This window comes from Balaenoptera musculus, chromosome 1 (genome assembly GCF_009873245.2).
Source record: "Balaenoptera musculus isolate JJ_BM4_2016_0621 chromosome 1, mBalMus1.pri.v3, whole genome shotgun sequence".
Classification (NCBI taxonomy): Eukaryota; Metazoa; Chordata; class Mammalia; order Artiodactyla; family Balaenopteridae; genus Balaenoptera; species Balaenoptera musculus.
Window position 1 is genome coordinate 28,953,024 of NC_045785.1, and position 21,261 is coordinate 28,974,284.

The 21,261-nt window shown below is 37.6% G+C and overlaps 1 protein-coding gene across 2 annotated transcripts in view; it reads left to right on the forward strand.

Moving 5' to 3' along the window:
* AGO3 (argonaute RISC catalytic component 3) overlaps positions 1 to 21,059 on the forward strand; it is a 119,184-nt gene extending 98,125 nt beyond the window's left edge. Inside the window, exons 17-19 of one of the 2 annotated variants that reach the window (XM_036869187.1) lie at positions 2,330 to 2,431; positions 15,284 to 15,483; positions 16,056 to 21,059. In XM_036869187.1, the coding sequence (XP_036725082.1) occupies positions 2,330 to 2,431; positions 15,284 to 15,483; positions 16,056 to 16,164 (411 nt within the window). In that variant the 3' untranslated portion in view covers positions 16,165 to 21,059. Of the gene's footprint in view, positions 1 to 2,329; positions 2,432 to 6,731; positions 6,879 to 15,283; positions 15,484 to 16,055 lie in introns of those variants that run through there. The other variant, XM_036869194.1, reaches the window with a different exon arrangement.
* The last annotated feature ends 202 nt before the right edge of the window (positions 21,060 to 21,261 follow it).

Here is a 21,261-nt window from a genome sequence, read left to right on the forward strand (position 1 = left end):
AACATAGTTCATAGAGCACTTAACAAAGGCTCTCTGCCAACAGCAGAGTTTCTGATATATAGTAGTGGGTTACAGCAAAGCAGATTGATTATGAGTATATAGAAGCATCAAAATAAGTTAATTTTTAACTTTCTAGAATTTCTAGTAACACTCCAAATGTTCAAAATCCCATTATACTTTTTTGTTGTTGTGAAGAAACTCATAGTTTTAAAATTGTTCTTTTTATTCATATTTTCCTTAAATGTTCAGAAGAAAAAAGGTATGTTCTATTTTTAAAATATCTTGTAAAAATTAATTTTACAAGCTAGGGACATTCTAGAGTGATTAGTGAAAATTCATGCAAACTAACTTTCATTTTCAGTGCTCTGCCCCCATCCTGCAAACCTTAGAGCAGAGAAATCTGAGGAGTACAAGGGTCAGTGTCCCCTTGGGAAAGGGGATCAATAGAAAAGACTGAAAAAGAAAGGAGTGTGTCTTGTCTTTGGTACATATTTGGTCTTTGATTACACTCGTTGTGTAGCTTTGGGCAAGTAACTTAACATCTCTGTGCCGGTTTCTTTCTGAGCAAGGTTTGGATAATATTAATATTTGCCTTATTTGGGTTTTTGAAAGGATTTTTTTTTTAATTAAAATATGTAATGTACTTAGAACGGTGCTTGGCACATGCTAAGCACTCAGTGGAGGTTACCTAGTTGTAGAGTGGTGGTAATGGTGGTAGTGATAGAGAAAAAGAGGGCATAATGGCAGGCACTGTTCTGGATATTTTTTATAAATTTAACTCATTTAACCCTCACAAACAACACTATGAGGTACTTATTATTATTATCCCCATTTTTCACAGTAGGAAACTGTGGCACATGGAGGTTAAATTGGTAGAGCTAGGACTCAAAATAGGCAGTCTGGCTCCAGAGTACTCTTAATCACTGTCCTATACCACATCTCTAATAGCAGTTATGATAGTTTTATTTTGGCCTCCATGTTGTTAAAGGCCTGTGCCCCAAATTACATTTCTGTACCTAGAAAACCAAAGGTTTCTTCAAAAGTTAGATCAGGAAAACCTAAGTTAGATTTAATGATTTCTTGCAACTGATGTTTAATTGTGCCTTTCCTTCATTTGTTTGCTTCTCTTTCATCTTTGCTCTAAATCTACTAATCATAATAGATGAGAGATAATTATAAATGAGGAAATAGGCACAGAGAGGAACATACTGTGCGCTAGATTTCATGACTAGAAACTGGTGGAGCTCTGATATGAACCCAGGCATTCTGCCGCCTCTCTAAAGAGAATAAAACTTTTAAATATATATTAATTAGGAGACTTGTATGTTAAGAATAGGCATAATTTAGTAGTTTATGAACTGTTTTCTTTATTTTGTGATTTGGTGAAGCTAGCTGGTTGGTCCACACAGATATAACTCCAGCCACCACCTGGTAACAGTCCCTCACACAGCAGAAATAATGTCTGAGTCAGTAAAAGAGTCTCTGATTTGTTAGCCTTGTAAACCTCGACTTACAATTAATGATTTTAAATATGTTAGGGATAAGGAGGTAGAGGTAAGTATATATATGCATTTAAAGTATTTTATTAGGAGACTTTCATTATCAGGAGTTTCAAACTTTTTCATTTACATCATGTATTACTCAGAGAAAATCATGGTGTCTGTTTTCTTACAAGATGTTGAAACTGCTAATATGAAATAAAAGAAATAGGGCCTTTGCAGTCATTTCCATGTCTGACTCTCAGTTATGCCCTTTATTGTATGCTATTGGGCAAGTTATTTTGTATTCCTGAGGTGTAGATTCCCCCCAGACAAATGGGAATAATACCTAACTTGCAGGATTATGAGGATTAGAAATAACGTATGTAAAGTACCTGACATATAAATGGTTAACAAATGGTGACTCTAGTTGATGCTGTTGTCAGCATTCTTTCCCTCTAAAAATCTAGGGTTCTCTGAGAAAAATGCTAATTTTCATAAAACTGCACATTCAAGAGTACCTGCTCTGCACAGATGTCACAAATTGGAGCACTTAAAGTAACTTTTTAAAAAAAATTTTTTAAGTTTTCTACCCGTATTGCGATCAACTACCAGCTAAGCATCAGTAGAGACTAATAGCTCTTTGTTATCAGCTTTCACTTTCAGCAACATTTAAGAATAGGAACTAGGACTAGAATAAGGTCTGCTCTTAATGCCTGCTTAAGTAATATTTCAAGCCGGAAGTAGTGAAACATGGAATCGGCCTATGTACTTATATCTTTTTAAAAGTGCTTTCAGACACATTCTTTACCTTTGTCTTGTTTGTTTAAACTTTGACCAAACAAATCTAGGTCGGAAGAAGTGGCAATATCCCAGCTGGAACAACAGTTGATACAGACATTACACACCCATATGAGTTTGACTTTTACCTCTGTAGCCATGCTGGAATACAGGTGAGCCTATACTTCGGGTGAAATGTTTTTATTCAGGAACTTCTGTTCTTAGGCATATTTTTTTAATCTCAGAAAAAAGAGAAAGAAATATTCTTCTCTGCACTTCCGATTGTTTCCACCTGAAATTAGATGAAACTTTCAGTAACTAAATCATATCCCCTTTTTCACCTTGAGAGAGGGACTTATTTCTACGAAAGTACCAGAATATAAGTATTTTAATAGAAGGCATCTCCCTAAACTATGTCCTTAATTTAATGTAAAACTTCAAAAAAAATCTAAAATACCTGATTGTTCCTTTGATATATTCTTTTTGATAATAATACTTCATAGAAAACTTTGACATTTACTGGCAGATATTGAGCATGTGAAAGAGTTTAGTTGTAGAATTACAGCTTTAAGTTTCAGTTAAATAATTCTAAGTCTTTTCTTATTTTCAGAAAATCTTTTTGTTAATTTGTTAGCTATACTTAGTAAAACATAAGCTGTCATTCAGTGCTTCTCAAACTTTCCAGCAGCAGAGAGTGAATCCACATTCGCAGGATATCTGAGAGAATGTAGCCCAAAACTATTTTAGTTTACTTGCCATTGATTAAAATAGAAATTTCAGGAAGATGTACCTAACTGTATATCTGAATCTTAAAGCTTTATATGTCCCACATACACTAACCCCAGTTTCACTCTTAGGGCTTTAAAATTATTGTCCTACTCATTTATATATGTTCTTACAACTCCTCCTGTTTACAATCAATGTGGTACATTTTCATGGTGGGTGGTAACAGTCAGCAAAACAAAGTTAAAAGTACCTTCTGAGATAAAATCTATTATCATTCGAGTACATATTTTAACCTTAAGTTTCTCTCCATGTATCCCAAGGAACCCTACTGCTATGACTTTTTAGTAAATATAATGGAGGGGGAGAAAAGATTCTCTATTCACGTAAATTTTAGAAATGCTGGTCAAACAGATTGTTTTTTTACTCTAGAACTTTTGGATACCATTGATATTGCAAATGGTTATTATGAATTTTCAAGACAGGACTATTTCTCCAATGTATTTAACCAGAAACTTTAGGGACCAATATTTTGGGGGGACACCAAATTGAAACTTTGCTCTAGTCAGCAAATAACCAGGAATATTTCACAAGGACTTTCTGGGCTTTCTCTAGTTGCAGTGAGCGGGGGCTACTCTTCCTTGCGGTGTGCGGGCTTCTCATTGCCATGGCTTCTCTTGTTGCAGAGTACAGCCTCTAGGCATGCGGGCTTCAGTAGTTGCAGCGCATGGGCTCAGTAATTGCGGCGCACGGGCTCTAGGGCGCACGGGCTTCAGTAGTTGTGGCAGACGGGCTCAGTAGTTGTGGCTCACGGGCTCTAGAGCACAGACTCAGTAGTTGTGGCGCACGGGCTTAGTTGCTCCATGGCACGTGGGATCTTCGCAGACCGGGGATCGAACCCATGTCCCCTGAATTGGCAGGCAGATTCTTAGCCACTGTGCCAACAGGGAAGTCCCCAAAGACCGTTCTTTACATGTCTTCCCAGCTTTATTAGACTTATCGAACTTCTCTGAGATCAAAAGGAGGAGTCTTATTTCTTAACAGCTAAAATTAAAATCGAATCATTCCTAACCAGTATGAGATAATTTTTTTGTGTCACTACTTTTAACTTTACCAGTGAACAACAGATCCTTTAACAACGTTTTGGCCAAATTCCGTAACTTCTTGACATTTATGTTGGCCATATTGGTGTTTACAGCTTAGTTCCATTTCCTCCCCTCCCCATTTTATTTAGAGATAAAATTCCCATTCATTTTTAAAACTTAAATTTACAAATAAAATTAAAGCTTGGCATTCCCCTTCTACCCTCCGTCTGCCCAAGACAGGCTCTAGAGCTTTGGTCCCAGTGTTTTGAGTAGGGGAGGGGACCGTGGCCTGCCTCTGAGATACCTCCTTCCCCTCCTCCTTCTAGGACTCTAACTCATCTGGTACTGCTGACTGCCAGAATGTCAGTAGTGGGGAGATGACACAAGCCTTTCTCTAGTCCATTCTGATTCTTTCTAATCCCTTAGCCTCCATGGAGCTGAGGACCCTCAAAGGGCAGCAGTGTCCTTCTTTAGCCCCATCTGTGGTATAGACCCCAGCCCCTTCTTTAGGTTAGATATCCCATTGCATGGCTCCATGGCCCCTCCTTCTCTACTCAACTTCATTTTTTTAGACTCCCAGAACTGCTTCCAAGAGCTCTCATCGCTCTACCTGTATAGAGTTGGGAGAGTGGGCCTATGGACTCTGAGCTCAGGAATAATCCAGTTGGGGAATGAGATGGGATAGTCTCTCCCTTTCTAACAGGCTCTCATCTTTACAACTGATTCTCTTGGAGTGCCCCTTACATGTCTTTAGGGGAGAGAGAGTGCCTTTCCTCACAACTGAAATTCTGTATTTTCACAAAACTCTCAATCTCTTCCTATATTGAGAGGATAGGGGTAAGATGAGAAGGGGCCAGAGCCCGGGATTTGATGGTAAGACCTGTCCTGAACTGTCTCCTCTCGGTGAGCCCTTGAGGGAGGGTAGCTGACTCCAAAGGTTTGTAGCTCTTTAGAATGTAAGATGCTTAGCACCTTTAGTCCCCTGCTTTGGACCTTAGCTGAAATTCTAGGACAGCAGGGGAAAAAAATCCTACTTACCATACTGTTAGAAACACATTAACCGGGTGGAGCATGTGACCCCTCTGACCCACCAAAGGAAATTCTTCTGAAGACATAAATGTACCTGTTGAGGAGGGGCAGCGTCCTAAATTATAACTTCCTAATATGAATCTCCAAAACTTCGAAGATGTTCTTCACTGTGATTTAACATTCCTTTGACTCCACTTTAATTAGCTCTCTCTACCATTTTCTGTGGGTTCCTAACTTGGTCTGTTGCCCCAACACTCAGCACATGACCCTTCCTTTTTTCTCACTAAGAAATTATATTGTCAGTCATGCCTACTTTCTTCCCTCCTTTCCCACAGGAAAAAGGGTCAACCTGTAGGATTGTTCTCATTCGCTCTTGCCTGCCTTAAGTTGGCCTTACTTCACCAGTTATCCTCTTTCGTATGTCTTCAGTCTCTTTTAAGCTTCTGATTCCATTCCCTTAGCTTATAGTTATCCCCGTCCTAAAATACAGTTCCTTGCTCCTGCTGTTCTCCTTTAAGGTGCTGTCTTTCTACCATTTGTCACCAAAGTGTTCTTAAAAGGATAGCCTAAACACACTCACCAAAATGGCTGAAATTTTGAAAGACAAACAGTATTAAGTATATAGAGCAACTGGAACTTTTATACTCTCTTGGTAGGAGTGTAAATTAATGTGAACATTTTTTAAAATTGGCTGGCATTATCTACTAAACTTAAATATATGTATGCTCTGTGACCAGGATTTCCACTCCAAGATAGCCAACAGAAATGCATATCTATGTTCACCAAAAGATAGTATGTTAATATTCATAGTAGCACTGGTCATAATGGTCAATACAAAAACTATCAGTACAAACAGTTCAAATGCCCATGATCAGTAGATTGGATAAATAACTATACAAATGTGATTTATACGACAGTAAGAATGATACAACAGTATGTATGAATTTCACAATGTCAAATCAAAGAAGCTAGACCCAGAGGGTACATACATTATAAACTTCAAAAACAAGCAAAACTAATCTATGATGTTAAAAGTCAGGTTACAGGGAGCAGGGTGGCAGGTAGGGTAGTGACCCTGAGAGGGCACAAAGGGGCTTTGTGGTTGCAGTTAACGTTAGTTTCTTGATTTGGGTGCTGGTTTCATGGGTATATTCTCTTTGTGAAAAATTCATCAGTCTACATGTATGGTACATGTATTTTTCTCTATATATATTTACTTCTATAAAAGGTTTACATTAAGAACAAAAAAGACTACACTTATTTCCTCTTCAACTTATAGCAAACTGCCTTCTGCCCCACCGTTATTGCTCCTTGATCTCTGTAACTTCTGACTCTATTATAATCACGCACTCATCAAAACCGTCTACCATTTGGCTTCCACTACACGTTTTATCCTACCTGTCATCTTACCCTTCCGTTTTTTCTAGGTTTGGTTCTTCTTCCACCCACCTTTTAAAATTTTAAGTTCAGGGAATTCCCTGGCGGTCCAGTGGTTAGGACTCAGCTCTTTTACTGCTGTGGGCCTGGGTTCAGTCCCTGGTCAGGGAACTAAGATCCTGCAGGCTGTGCAGCACAGCCAAAAAAAAAAAAATTTAAGTTCAAGTAATATTTATGACTTTGAAATCTCTTTTTACAGATACAGCTTTTCTCCTGATTTCCAGATCTTGAAGTTATTTTTGATTGCACCTTCTCACCTGCCACCCTTATCTAATGGAATCCCTGAACTCTACAGAATCTATCTTCTCAGTCTAAGACCTATCTCTTATTCTTTTTTTTCTTTTTTGACTGTGTTGGGTCTTCGTTGCTGTGCGTGGGCTTTCTCTACTTGCGGCGAGCGGGGGCTACTCTTTGTTGCAGTGCACGGGCTTCTCATTGTCGTGGCTTCTCTTGTTGTGCAGCGCGGGCTCTAGGCACACGGGCTCAGTAGTTGTGGCTTGCGGGCTCTAGAGCGCAGCCTCAGTAGTTGTGGCGCACGGGCTTAGTTGCTCCGCGGCATGTGGGATCTTCCCGGGCCAGGGATCAAACCCGTGCCCCCTGCATTGGCAAGCGGATTCTTAACCACTGCGCCACCAGGGAAGCCCCTATCTCTTATTCTTATCCTCACCTCCCCTGCTTAATTCAAGTTCTCATTATTACTTTCCTATATAATTACATGATGATCCTGGGTGCCCTCATTTAGTCTGTTCTCATTAGATTAATTAAAACAGCTAAGATCCGGACTTCCCTGGTGGTGCAATGGTTAAGAATCTGCCTGCCAATGCAGGGGACACGGGTTCGAGCCCTGGCCCAGGAAGATCCCACATGCCGCGGAGCAACTAAGCCTGTGTGCCACAACTACTGAGTCTGTGCTCTAGAGCTCGCGACCCACAACTACTGAAGCCTGTGCGCCTAGAGCCTGTGCTCCGCAACAAGAGAAGCCACCACACTGAGAAGCCCGCACAGCGCAATGAAGAGTAGCCCCCGCTTGCCGCAACTAGAGAAAGCCCACGGTGCAGCAACGAAGACCCACCATAAATAAATTTATTAAAAAAAAAAAAAAAGCTAAGATCCTATCATTCATCTGCTTAGTGCTTCACATCCATTGAAGGTAAAGTCTCATCTTCCTAGGACAACCTATAGACTCAAGTCCTTATATCCATTATCCTGCTCCCTTCACTGCTGCTATACCCTCAGTCTCTCTGTCTCTCGCTCTTTTCTCCCATTCTTCCCTCCTACTCCTTCCCTCTCCTTTTCTCTTCCTCTGTGTATGACTGTCTCCTCTCTTTTACATACACAAACATACAACACAGCTGCAGCCATTCTAAACTACTTTTAGGTAATTCTCATAAGTATCCTGTCCATGTTGCTTCCTTACCTTAAGTATTTCTTCCCTAACTTACTCCTGCTCATCCTTTAAGACTCATCTCAGACATCAGCTCTTCCCAGTAGTCTTTCTTGTATCCTTCCCCAAGACAAGTGTCCCTCTCTGCACTGCCTGAGCACCCTATGCATACCTTTTTGTTGCACTTATTACACAGCATTGTAATCAAGCTTTTGTTTCTCTCCCCTTTCCACTAGTCTATAAGGTCCCAAAAGGCAGAGGTTATTCATTCAATCAACAGATATTTATTGTGTACCTCTTAGAAGATAGGTGTTGATACTAGGTATGTGGAGTGAACAAATAACACAATCCTTTCCTCTTTTAGTTTATTGGGGGAGATTTATTAAGTAAGTCATCTCACAAATACATACTTATAAATTGGGTTAGGTGCAATAAAAGGAAAGTAAAGATAGGAAGAGAGACTTCAGTGCAGAACTGATTTAGATTAGATTGGGAGATCACAAAAAGCTTCCCTGAGAAATGACATTTAAGATAAGATCTTGAGGAATGAGCAGGAGTTAACCAAGCCAAGAATGAGGAAGAGGCGCATATACAGGCCCTTTTGGTGGAAAAAAATTTGTCCACTGAAGGAATCAAATGCAGGCTGCTGCTGCAGTATGAGAGTAAGTTAGAGAGGTAGCCTAGGCTGGACCCTATGGGCCTTGTTGAGCAAAGATAAGGACTTGGATTTAGTCTAAGTGCACTAGGAAGCTATTAAAAGACTTTAAACTAGACAGTAACGTAATTAGGTGTGTGTTTTGTTTTGTTTTTTAATTCACTCTTATTTAAGTACTGTTTGTACTGGGGAGTAAGACTGATATTGAGGACATCAGTTAGGAGTCTGTTAAGCAAAAGATAATGGTGGTTGGGACTAGAATGGTGATGGGAGAGAACTGAATGAATTGTAAATAGTTAGGACTTTAGCCCTATGTCTTCTCTGCGCCTGAAATGCTGTTTCCCCTGATCTTACAAGCCCTCCTTATCATACAGAGCTCACTTCCATGTCTCTTTCTCAGGGAGACAGGCCTTCTCTAACCATGGAATCTAATGTAGCCACAGACATAGTCAGTCTTCCATGCTACCCTACATTTTAATTCTCTTGATAGCCCAGTTTCTGATGGTTTTATTTATGTGCTATCTGTCTCATCACTGGAATGTGTGTCTTATTCATTACTGTGTGCCCAGAACCTCATACAGGACATGGCATATAGTGAGTGTTCAGTAAATACTGAATGTGTGCATGTACAATATATTATACATGCATTATAAACATACAAATTTGGGGGAGGTAGGATTTGGTAGTAATTTGAACTTTATCCCCAAAATCTTGCACAGTGTCTGAAAAATGATAAATATTTGCTAACGTATGAGCTTATCTGTCTCTTTTCTCCTTTGCCGCTGCCATTTTCATACTTCATACATTCATCATCTCATACCAGCACTAGTGCAGCAGCCTCCTAATTGCTCCCCTTGCTTTTAGTCTCCTCCTGTTTTCTTTTTTTTCTTTTTTTTTTTCCATGGGGGTGGTGGTGGTGGTGTTTATTTAAAGTAAAAACAAAAACAGTTCACCCATTTCTCCCACCCCTGCCTCTGGCAACCACCAATCTGTTCTCTGTATCTTTGACCATGCTTTTTAAATTATTTTTCATTCATTCATTTTGATTCCAGATATATGGCATTTGTCTTTCTCTGTCTGACTTATTTTACTTAGCATAATGTCCATATATATATATCACAATTTCTTTATCTGTTCATCCATCGATGGACACTTAGATTGTTTCCATATCTTAGCTATTGGAAATATTGCTGCAATGAACATAGTGGTGCATACTTTTTGAATTAGTGTTTTTGTTTTCTTCAGATAAATACCCATAAGTGGAACTGCTAGATCATATGGTTATTTCTGTTTTTAATTTTTTGAGGAACCTCCATACTGTTTTCCACAGTGGTTGCACCAATTTACATTCTCACCAACAGTGTAGGAGGGTTCAAAAGGGAACTCTTATGCATTGTTGGTGGGAAAGTAAACTGGTGCAGCCACTATGGAAAACAGTATGGAGGTTCCTCAAAAAACTAGAGTTGCCAAGACTTCCCTGGTGGCACAGTGGTTAAGAATCCGCCTGCCAATGCAGGGGACATGGGTTCTAGCCCTGGTCCGGGAGATCCCACATGCCGCGGAGCAACTAAGCCCATGCACCACAACTACCGAGCCTGCATTCTAGAGCCTGCGAGCCACAACTACTGAGCCCACGTGCCACAACTACTGAAGCCCACACGCCTAGAGCCCACGCTCCGCAGCAAGAGATACCACCGCAATGAGAAGCCCGCACACCGCAATGAAGAGTAGCCCCTGCTTACTGCAACTAGAGAAAGCCCGCATGCAGCAACGAAGACCCAACGCAGCCATAATTAATTAATTAGTTACTTAATTAATTAATCAATTTTAAAAATAATAATGAATATAGAGTTGCCATATGATCCTGCAGTCCCACTCTTGGGCATATACCCAGAGAAAACTATAAATACAAGAGATACATGCGGGGGGCTTCCCTGGTGGTGCAGTGGTTAAGAATCCACGTGCCAATGCAGGGGACACGGATTCGAGCCCTGGTCTGGGAAGATCCCACATGCCCCAGAGCAACTAGGCCCGTGTGCCACAACTACTGAGCCTGCGCTCTAGAGCCTGCGAGCCACAACTACTGAAGCCCGCGCGCCTAGAGCCCCTGCTCCACAAGAGAAGCCACCACGAGAAGCACGCGCACCGCAACAAAGAGTAGCCCCTGCTCACTGCAACTAAAGAAAGCCCACACGCAGCAACAAAGACCCAAAGCAGCCAAAGATAGACAGACAGATAGATAGATAGATAAATTTTTTAAAAGAAGGAAAGGAAGTGAGAGAATTTAGTAAAAAAAAAGGTACATGAGGGACTTCCCTGGTGGTCCAGTGGTAAAGAATCCGCTTTCCAATGCAGGGGACGTGGGTTCGATCCCTGGTTGGGGAACTAAGATCCCACATGCCACGGGGCAACTAAGCCCGCGCGCCACAACTATTGAGCTCTCACACCTCAATGAGAGAGCCTGCATGCCACAAACTACAGAGCCTATGCACTCTGGAGCCTGTGTGCCACAACTAGAGAAAGAAAAACCGGCATACCACAACTAGAGAGAAGCCTGTGTGCCACAACTAGAGAGAGAAAACCCGCGCGCTGCAACAAAAGATCCCTCATGCTGCAACTAAGAACCGACACAGCCAAAAAAATAGAGAAAATAAATAAATTAAATAAATAAATTTTTTTTTTAAAAAAGAAGATACATGCACTCAAGTGTTCATTGCAGCACTATTTACAATAGCCAGGACATGGATACAACCTAAATGTCCATCAACAGATGAATGGATAAAGAAGATGTGGAATATATATTACAATGGAATACTACTCAGCCATAAAAAAGAATGAAATAATGTTATTTGCAGCAACATGGATGGACCTAGAGATTATCCTACTAAGTGAAGTAAGTCAGAAAGAGAAAGACAAATACCATATGGTATCACTTAATGTGGAATCTAAAATGTGACACAAATGAACTTATCTACAAAACAGGAATAGACTCACAGACATAGAGAACAGACTTGTGGTTGCTGGGGGTGGCAGGGGTGATGGATTGGGAGTTTGAGACTAGTAGGTGCAAACTATTATATACAGAATGGATAAACAACAAGGCCCTACTGTATAGCACAGGGAACTATATTCAGTATCCTGTGATAAACCATAATGGAAAATAATATAAAAAAGAATGTATATATATATGTATAAATGAATCACTTTGCTGTACACCAGAAACTAACACAACATTGTAAATCAACTATACTTCAATACAATAAATTTTTTTTAAAAAAAGTTCCCAGGGAATTCCCTGGCAGTCCAGTGGTTAGGACTTCCACGCTTCCACTGCAGGGGGCACGAATTCAATCCCTGGAACTAAGATCCTGCATGCCCCACCATGTGCCCCCCCCCCAAAAAAAAAAAGAGTTCCCTTTTCTGTCATCACCAACACTTGTCATTTCTAATCTTCCGGATAATAGCCATTCCAACAGGTATGAGGTGATATCACATTGTGATTTTGATGTGCATTTCCCTGATGATTAATGATGTTAACCTTTTTTTCATGTGCCTGTTGACCATCTGTATGTCTTCTTTGGAAAAATGTCTATTCAGATCTGCCCGTTTTTCAACTGGATTTTTCTCTTTTGCTATGAATTGTATGAGTTCTTCATATATTTTGGATATTAACCCCTTATCAGATACATGATTTGCAAATACCTTCTCCCATTTAGTAGGTTGCCTTTTTGTTTTGCTGATGGCTTCCTTTGCTGTGCAGAAGCTTTTTAATTTGGTGTAGTCCTACTTGTTTATTTTTGGTTTTGTTGCTTTTGCTTTTGGTGTCAGATCAGAAAAAATCATCACCAAGACCTATGTCAAGGAGCTTATTGCCTATGTTTTCTTCCAGGAGTTTTATGGTTTCAGGTCTTACATTTAAGTCTTTAAACCATTTTGAGTTAATTTTAGTGTATAGTGTATGGTATAAGATAAGTGCTCCATTTTCATTCTTTGCATGTGGCTGTCCAGTTTTCCCAACCCCATTTATTGAAGAGACTGTCCTCTCCCCATTGTAAGTTCTTGCCTCCTTTGTCATAAATTAATTGATCATATATGCATGGTTTATTTCTGGGCTCTATTCTGATCCACTGATCTATCTATGTGCCTGTTTTTACCATACTGTTTAATTAGTATAGCTTTATAATATACAGTCCCCAACATATGATAGTTTGACTATTTTTTGACTTTACAGTGGTGCGAAAGTGATATGCATTCAGTAGAAACTGTACTTCAAATTTTGAATTTTGATCTTTTCCCCAGCTAGTGATATACAGTACAATACTCTCATGATGCTGGGCAGCAGCAGCAAGCCACAACTGCCAATCAGTCACACGATCACAAGGGTAAAAAACTGATATACTTACAACCATTCTGTATCCATATAGCCATTCTGTTTTTCACTTTCAGTACAGTATTCAATAAATTACATGAGGTATTTAACACTTTATTGTAAAATAAGCTTTGTGTTAGATGATTTTGCCCAACTATTGGCTAACATAAGTGTTCTGAACACGTTTGAGTTAGGCTAGGCTAAGCTATGAGGTTTGGTAGGTTAGGTATATTAAATGCATTTTGACTTAGGATATCTTCAACTTAAAATGGGTTTATTGGAACATAACCCCATCGTAAGTCAAGGAAGATCTGTATAATATTTTATTTCTTTTTCTTGGCTAATTTCACTGGCTAGGACTTTCAATAACTACGTTAAATAAAAGTGGTGAGAGTGGGCATCTTTGTCTTGTTCCTGATCTTAGAGTATGATTGAGTATGATGTTAGCTGTGGGCTTGTCATATATGGCCTTTATTATGTTGAAGTACGTTCCCTCTATACCCGCATTGTTGACAGTCTTTATTATAAATACTCAAATGCTTTTTCTGCCTCTATTGAGATGATCATACGATTTTTATCCTTCATTTTGTTAATGTGGTGTATCACATTGATTGATTTGCAGATGTTGACCCATCCTCACATCCTAGAATAAATCCCCCTTAATCATGGTGTATGATCCTTTTAATGTATTGTTGAATTTGGCTTGCTAATATTTTGTCGAGGATTTTTGCATCTATGTTCATTAGGGATATCAGCCTGTAATTCTTTTCTTGAGGTATCCTTGTCTGGTTTTGGTATCACGGTAATGCTAGCCTTGTAAAATGAGTTTGGAAGAGTTCCCTCCTCTTCTATTTTTTGGAAGTTTGAGAAGGATTGGTATTAATTCTTCTTTGAATGTTTGGTAAAATTCACCAGTAAAGCTGTCTGGTCCTGGACTTTTATTTGTTGGGAGGCTTTTGATTACTGATTCAATCACTAGTAATAGGTCTGTTCAGATTTTCTGTTTTCTGCTTCATCATGATTCTGTTTCTAACCCATCCTCCATATTACTGCTGATGTTACTTTTATAAAACCCCCAATCTTATCACACCCAAAACCTCTCCTGTTAAAGAAAAGCTGTGCAGTGGTTTCCCTGCTGCCTACAGGTGAAAGTCCAAATTCCTAAACATGTCATTCAGTCTGATTCCAAACGTTCATTTCAATTTCATCTTTTTCCCCTCGTGCCCCATATTCTGTTGATCCTAGTCTATTAGCTATTACCCAAATATGCCATGAAATTTTATGCCCCCGTGCTTTTGTTAAGGCTGTTCATTCTCTCCAGTGTCTCCTCACCCTGCCCATCCCATAATGGCCAAATCTCACTCATTCCCCTCTTGGTGAAGAACCCCCAGGGCTCACCCTCACAATTACTTCCTTTGGTATTCTCATATAGGACTAAGTACCAGTAGTACTGTAGCCATTTATTAGTTGTTTTATAATTACAGATGCTCTATTTCCTCTACTCCTCTACTGAATTATGTTTCCATTGTTTTGACATTGTTTACTTTGTTTTTCTTTGAATTCACAGTCCCTAGCATAGTGACTAATACATAGGAGCTCAACTAATGTTCTTGTTTTTTTATTATGGTAAAAAACACATAACATACAATGTACCATTTTAACCATTTTTAAATATACAGTTCTGTGACATTAAGTAATTCACATTATTCTGCAGTCATACCACCTTCTGTCTATGGAACTTTTTCATCTTCCCGGATACTCTGTACTCATTAAACACTAACTCCCCATTCCCACATCCCCCCAACCCATGGTGATCACCATTCTACTTTCTGTCTCTATGAACTCAGCTACTTCAGGTACCTCATATAAGTGAATTGTACAATATTTGTCCTTTTGTGACTGGTTTATTTCACTTAGCATAACATCATCAAGGTTCATCCATGTTGTAGTACGTGGCAGATTTTTCTTCCTTTTTAAGACTGAATAGTATTCCGTTATATATATATATATATATATATATATATATATACACACACACACACATACATACACACACACACCACCTTTTATTATACATTCATCCATCAGTGGATACTTGGATTGTGTCCACCTTCTGGCTATTGTGAATAATGCTGCTTTGAACCCAGGTGTGCAAATATCTGTTCGAGTCCCTGTTTTTACTTCTTTGGGATATATACCCAGAATCAATTAAATGTTTTTTTAATTGATTATTAAATTAGGATATATTTTGCTAATGTACAAAGCTTGTTTTTTCACTTAGTCTGTGGTGAATATTTATTTAAAAGTTTAGAAATCAGCAGAATATTCCATTGCCTTCTATAGGGTACCAGCCGTCCTTCACACTATCATGTTTTATGGGATGATAACTGCTTTACTGCAGATGAACTTCAACTGCTAACTTACCAGCTCTGCCACACTTATGTGCGCTGTACACGATCTGTTTCTATACCTGCACCAGCGTATTATGCTCACCTGGTAGCATTTAGAGCCAGATATCATCTTGTGGACAAAGAACATGACAGGTAATATAAAAGCATAACAAATACAGATTCTCACCCAAATCCAAGTATGCTCTGTGTGTTAGGATTTTCGTGGGAAATTTCTTTAAGTGTTTACATGTAAGTATGTGCCTCTCTCTTTGCCATAAAGTACTGCCATTTAGAATTAAGTTTCCACAGGCTGTTAGAAGAGTCAGTGATCCAAATGAAAAGCTATGATAGAACTGACTGCCCAAGATGAGGGTTCCTATTAAAATGTGCAGTCTGGGCTTATTAGCAATAGTGTGATGTAGTGATTTTGTTGCTTTACCAGATTAATTCAGGGGAGAGATTATTGGTAATAAAAGTGATATATACAGACAAAATTATAGGATGTCTTGGATTTACTTCTAAATAGTCCTGGAGAGGTGAGAGATGTAAAACAGAATTGGCCTTGAGTTAATAATTATTGAAACTGGATGATGGACATGTAGGAGTTCATTATACTGGCCTCTATTTTTTTTTAATTTTTAAAAAATTTTCTACAAATAATATTTTTCAGAATTATTACATCAGAATAGGGTTTGGTTTTGTGTTCACTGCCACTTCTCTTACAGTGCTGAAGGAAGTCACGTTTCAGGACAGAGCAATGGACGAGATCCACAAGCTCTTGCCAAGGCTGTACAGATTCACCAAGATACCTTACGCACAATGTACTTTGCTTAAAAAGTCTAAGAATATTCTCTGAGAGGAAGAACTGGAAGATGAATCAACATACAACTTATGTTTCCAGTGGAGTCAGCTGAGTGGGGATGCCTCCAGCCATACAGAAACCAACACTGTGTGGGGGCCAGGGCCTGATCTTTATGTTGATACAAGGAAGATTGTTTACTTCATCAAGGAACACAGCACCATTATGCAATATGAAACCAGCCAACTGCTTTTTTGTGCGGTCTCCTGTAGGAAGTATCGCGATCGTTTTGTTTTCACTTTCTTGTAGTCTAACCCTTTTAATGCCTTTACCTCAAGTTGCTTGGCAGCACAACTCTTTGCAAAAAAAAAAAGTAAAGAAAAAGTAAATGATGGTTTTTTAAAAAACACACCTATATGAATAATCAAAGTGATTGTTCACAATTATGTGTGCAAAAAATGTGCATTCATGTATTCTTGTAAAAGTTATCTGTATATTTTACTTATATACATGCATACTGCATATGCATATATATCTGGATCTACACTGATAGTAGATATATATGTATCTCTGTATATATTTTATAGTTCATTCCACTGGGGAACTTTCTTTCCCTTTTATTATCCTCCCACCACCACTATGATTTCTCTCTCTACCTCCCTTGCCTTCATCACCTACATTTTTTTTTCCCTGATGCTACCAGTAACATTCAAATGTTCATGTATCTGGTTCATTTGAATATGAAGCATGGCAAACTAGATTTTTATTTTGCACGCCCTACTCCTGTCTTGTCTCATACATAATTCTGAGTCCTCAACTCTTGGTATTGCTTTCTTAAGAAACTATATATATATATATGTATATATATATATACACACACACATATATATATATAAAATATGTTTTTGTGAGAGTGAATGTCTGCCCCCTCCTGCTCTCAACTTACATTTGCCATTTGTGCAATGTGTACATAAGCAGTAGCAACCTAAGCTATTCTTTTTCTTTAGTGAGTTTGTTAAAGCTGCTATAAATATATAAAAAAAAAAACACACAACTTTGTCAAAAGTTGTAACTCTCTTTCTCTATTAGTGATATGTATTCTAAAGTCTTCTGTTTCTATGTGTTATACATGGAAATCCCTTAAAACTTTTATAAAGGGTAAATATTTTAAATGATTGGAACTGTGTAGGGTTGAGGCCTCTGAAATTGGGTGGACAGAAGGGATTGTGGAGGGTTTTTTTGGTTTTTTTTTTACTAGTTTATTTGCTGCCTCTCATACCTTAATGTGATTTTCATATATATATATTTTTATATATATGTGTGTTGTATATATATAAACATATATGTATGTGTTTTGAAGTATAGCTTCCTTTTCTTTTATATTTATTAGAATAGTGCTTTAATAATTATAGAATCATGCTGGCAACATCTTTTATAGAAATATAATCATGTTTATTTTAAGAACTGACAACTTGTTTTTGCTCTCTTTTAGTGCAATAAGCAGTTTTAAAAGAAAGCTGTGTCTGTTTCACATCTTTACCACAGAGAGTGGGAGAAACAGGCACCTCCATAATTTTAAAAGGGCAAAGTATATAGCCTTAATTTCAGAAGGAAAGTTTTGTAATTTTCAAGTTTAAAGCATGTCTTATAAAAATCATAATGAAAATGAAGGAAGTTAAATTTCCTAAATGAGTGTTAACCTTGAATATTAGAAATAAAGTTGAAGAACTTTAAGTAATGACAGTGACTAGCTTAAGATTTAGAAGATATTTAAATTCTTTGAAAATAGATCATGTTTACTGAAGAATCATACTGGTAAGGTGCCCATTTTCATTTACTAAAATGAGTCAGGAAGATATAAAATGATACTTTAAAAACTTTTTTTGCTAATTCATCACCAGTGTAACTTTCCTTTTAAAATTAGGGTGATGGTGACAAAGGAAGTTAGGACTTTGAGCATTTGAAATGAGTTAAATCACTGAAATGTTGAAAAAAGCTTTGCAAAACTTTTGTTTTATTGACTTCACTTTAAGATATTAAAAAATACTATAAAGCTGTCAAAACCGAGTTTATCAGTAACCTTGGATTCAGGGGAGCTTTGCACTTTGTAACTCATGAAAATTGCATTTTAATTTTTTTTTTTTTTTTTGCACTGGTTCAGAGTATAGATATTACAGATTGTTTCCAGTGGGCATTGTTGTTAACCTTTCAGAATTCCATCTGCACATGAAAACAAATGGATTAGCTCTGTAGTTTCTCTCTTACTTATAATCCACACTTATTGCCAATTTACTGTATTTTGAGCCTAAAATCTGAGCCCATATCCTCCAACAGGTATGAAATCTTTTGTCCCTCTGCCAGAAAACTAAGAAAGTACTGTATTTTGTATGTTTATTATATTGAAGTGTCTGAAATGCAATTTACAACACTGTTTTAAAGCTCTTTACATAAGGTAATGTTTGTGTAGTGTATACATTTTTCTCCCAACCCTCCCCCCTCCTCCAAAAAATTTCTATAAAGAGTGTATTTTTTTTACATTGAAATTTCACTGAATATAGTCAAGAACATAGGCAAGAGAAGAAAATTGTATATCCTAGGTGGTAAAAACCTGATGGCGTATGTTTGCTCAGTATGAGTAAAACATCTTCCTTTATCAGTGGGAGCTGTACAGATTGATGTGGAAAACTTTAGGGCCCAGGGAAGAACTGTAGATAACCTTTCCCTATTTACCTGCTTTACCTAATTTTCAGTCAGTTAATCTCACATGTGCTAAAGTAAAGCCCATAATTTAAATCTATTTAGAAGGACTTTTACAGAGGAAAAAAAATTTTTTTTAATATAAAGCTTTACCTTTGAAGTGAGTTCTTTTTAGGGTGCTCTTAGAGTTTCAACATTGCTAGTTTAAAGTTGGTTAACTTGAAAGAATATGTATAGTATATTCTATTTTGCTTACTAACAAATTGGTATATCAAACTTAATTATAAGAAGCTTTGTGCTTAGAACTTTAAGGTAAATACTAAGTGGCAAATATTTTTTGAAATTTGTTTCATTATTATACTTCTGGTGTAGAATTGCTGATCTTTTTTATTTAAAAAAAAAAAAAAAAAAAGGTTGTTTTGAGTTTAATGGTCATGAAACTCAACAGTGACCTTTCTGTTCCTGCCCTTGCTCACTAACTATACAATGAATGCTGAATTTATGTCTGCTGTTTTCTGTGATATAAGAGTGACTTTAAAATGTCAGTCCCAGCAACTGGTATAATAGATTTTCATGTGAAGCAGAATTGGGAGTTTAATGTATATTCTGGATGGCAAATGTGTAAAGTGCTGATACATGTTTTATATTACAGTATCAAGTTACTGGCATTGAGGACCATGCATTTATAATACCGTAGCTGCTATATTTATTTAATGAAGTAGAGTCTGACAGTTACTGCACTTAACAGTAAGGAAATGAGCAGGATTCAAGGCTAGTGTTAGACTTTTTTTTTTTTTTTCCTAAATAAGATTTAAGAACATGAAATATCAAGGTAACAAAGGGTGCTGCCAATTTAGTTTCAATTTAATATCAGGATACTCTTTCTTTGTTTTAGAAATGTGGATTTTTACTTTAGCAGTTTTGGAAAAGGGTACCTCAGCCTCCTCAGTACTGGTTTTTAGCATATTTTCACAGGAGTACAGGTGCCCTTTATTTTTTTCTTAATATTTACCTTTTAACAAGTTTCTCAGAAAAAGTATTCTTCTGTGGAAATCTTCCTGTTTGTAACCTATTAATTTATTTATCTTCCTACAAGAGAGTCTAGGTGGGATTCTAGTAGGAATGTACTGGGTGTTTTAGAAGGCACTTGATAAAGATTCATCTCTACTTTCTAGCATGGAGACTTATAGCCCTCTAAACACCTATACTGGTTTTCCAAACTAGGTTCTCTGATGACCCACCACTGCCTAAAGTTTACTTATATATTCTCTAATGGATTTTAGTATGACAGACCTCATGACAGGCTTAGTCATGATAGACTTAAAGTATGACTAAGGAGATAGAAGCTGAGTTGCCATTCAGTAGAAACGGCTGGCTGAGGATCTCAATGTTTAAGGAAAAGGTGAACACTCAGAGTGCCAGTAATCAGTCTGAAGGATCTATTATTGATGGATTATAGACCAGGAATTAGAGACTCCTATTCAAGGAATTTGGTGGGTGTTTGATTCAGAGGCCAACATGAATTTGCCATGGGTGTTGATTTTTATGAAATCTGTGAAGCTAGCCACTTGGATTCAGCTAGAATATTTTGTAGTCTTGCTATTAAAACTTGATAGTGATGTTTTGCCAAGAAGCTTAACTGACAGCTTGGCATAAATTTTATTCAGTATCATTAAACCTGGGTTAAATATTTATTTAACTCATCCTCTTAGATGTTCTCCTATTGAATAGTTTTTAAAGACAAGTTGCCCCTAACAGTAACTTGCTACTTAAATTATCTTTTATGAGTTATCAGTCAAGCTGCAAAAAGACACCATTGAACTGGCATCTTTATTTTGGCTTTTTTAATCCTTTTCATTCTTTTTGAGAATTCATGGATGTCTTAAAGCTTCAGTAATAATACCTGGGAGACTTTATATCAAGTGAGGCCTTTGTGAGTGGCAGTATAACCCTGACTCTAAAGTCTGTCTTTATTTTCCTTTTTCCCTCTCATTTGATCATATAAAGCACTTTGTGATTCTACAGGAGTCAAAAAACAAGCCAGGAATAATGTGTAAAATCAGTACCTAGATGTGAAAGTCAGAATTTTCTCCAAAAAATCTTTTTAAAAAAATTTCCTGCTTATACTAAGAACATTTTTGATCAGTGGCAATATTGGAAATGATGCTGTGATTAGTGAAACCTAAGCTGACTCCCAGGAAGAAGAAAAATACAATCTCTCTTTCTCTCTCTCTCTCTCTCTCTCTGTGTGTGTGTGTATATATATATATATATATATATATATATATATATATATATATATATGGCCTCAAAGGGAAAAATATTTTTAACTTTTTCCTACTTTTAAAAGTGGTACATTTCAGTTTATAATTTTCCATGTTGGTCAAAATCATTTCTTTTAACTAAGATATAATGGTCAAGGCTTGTGCTAATAT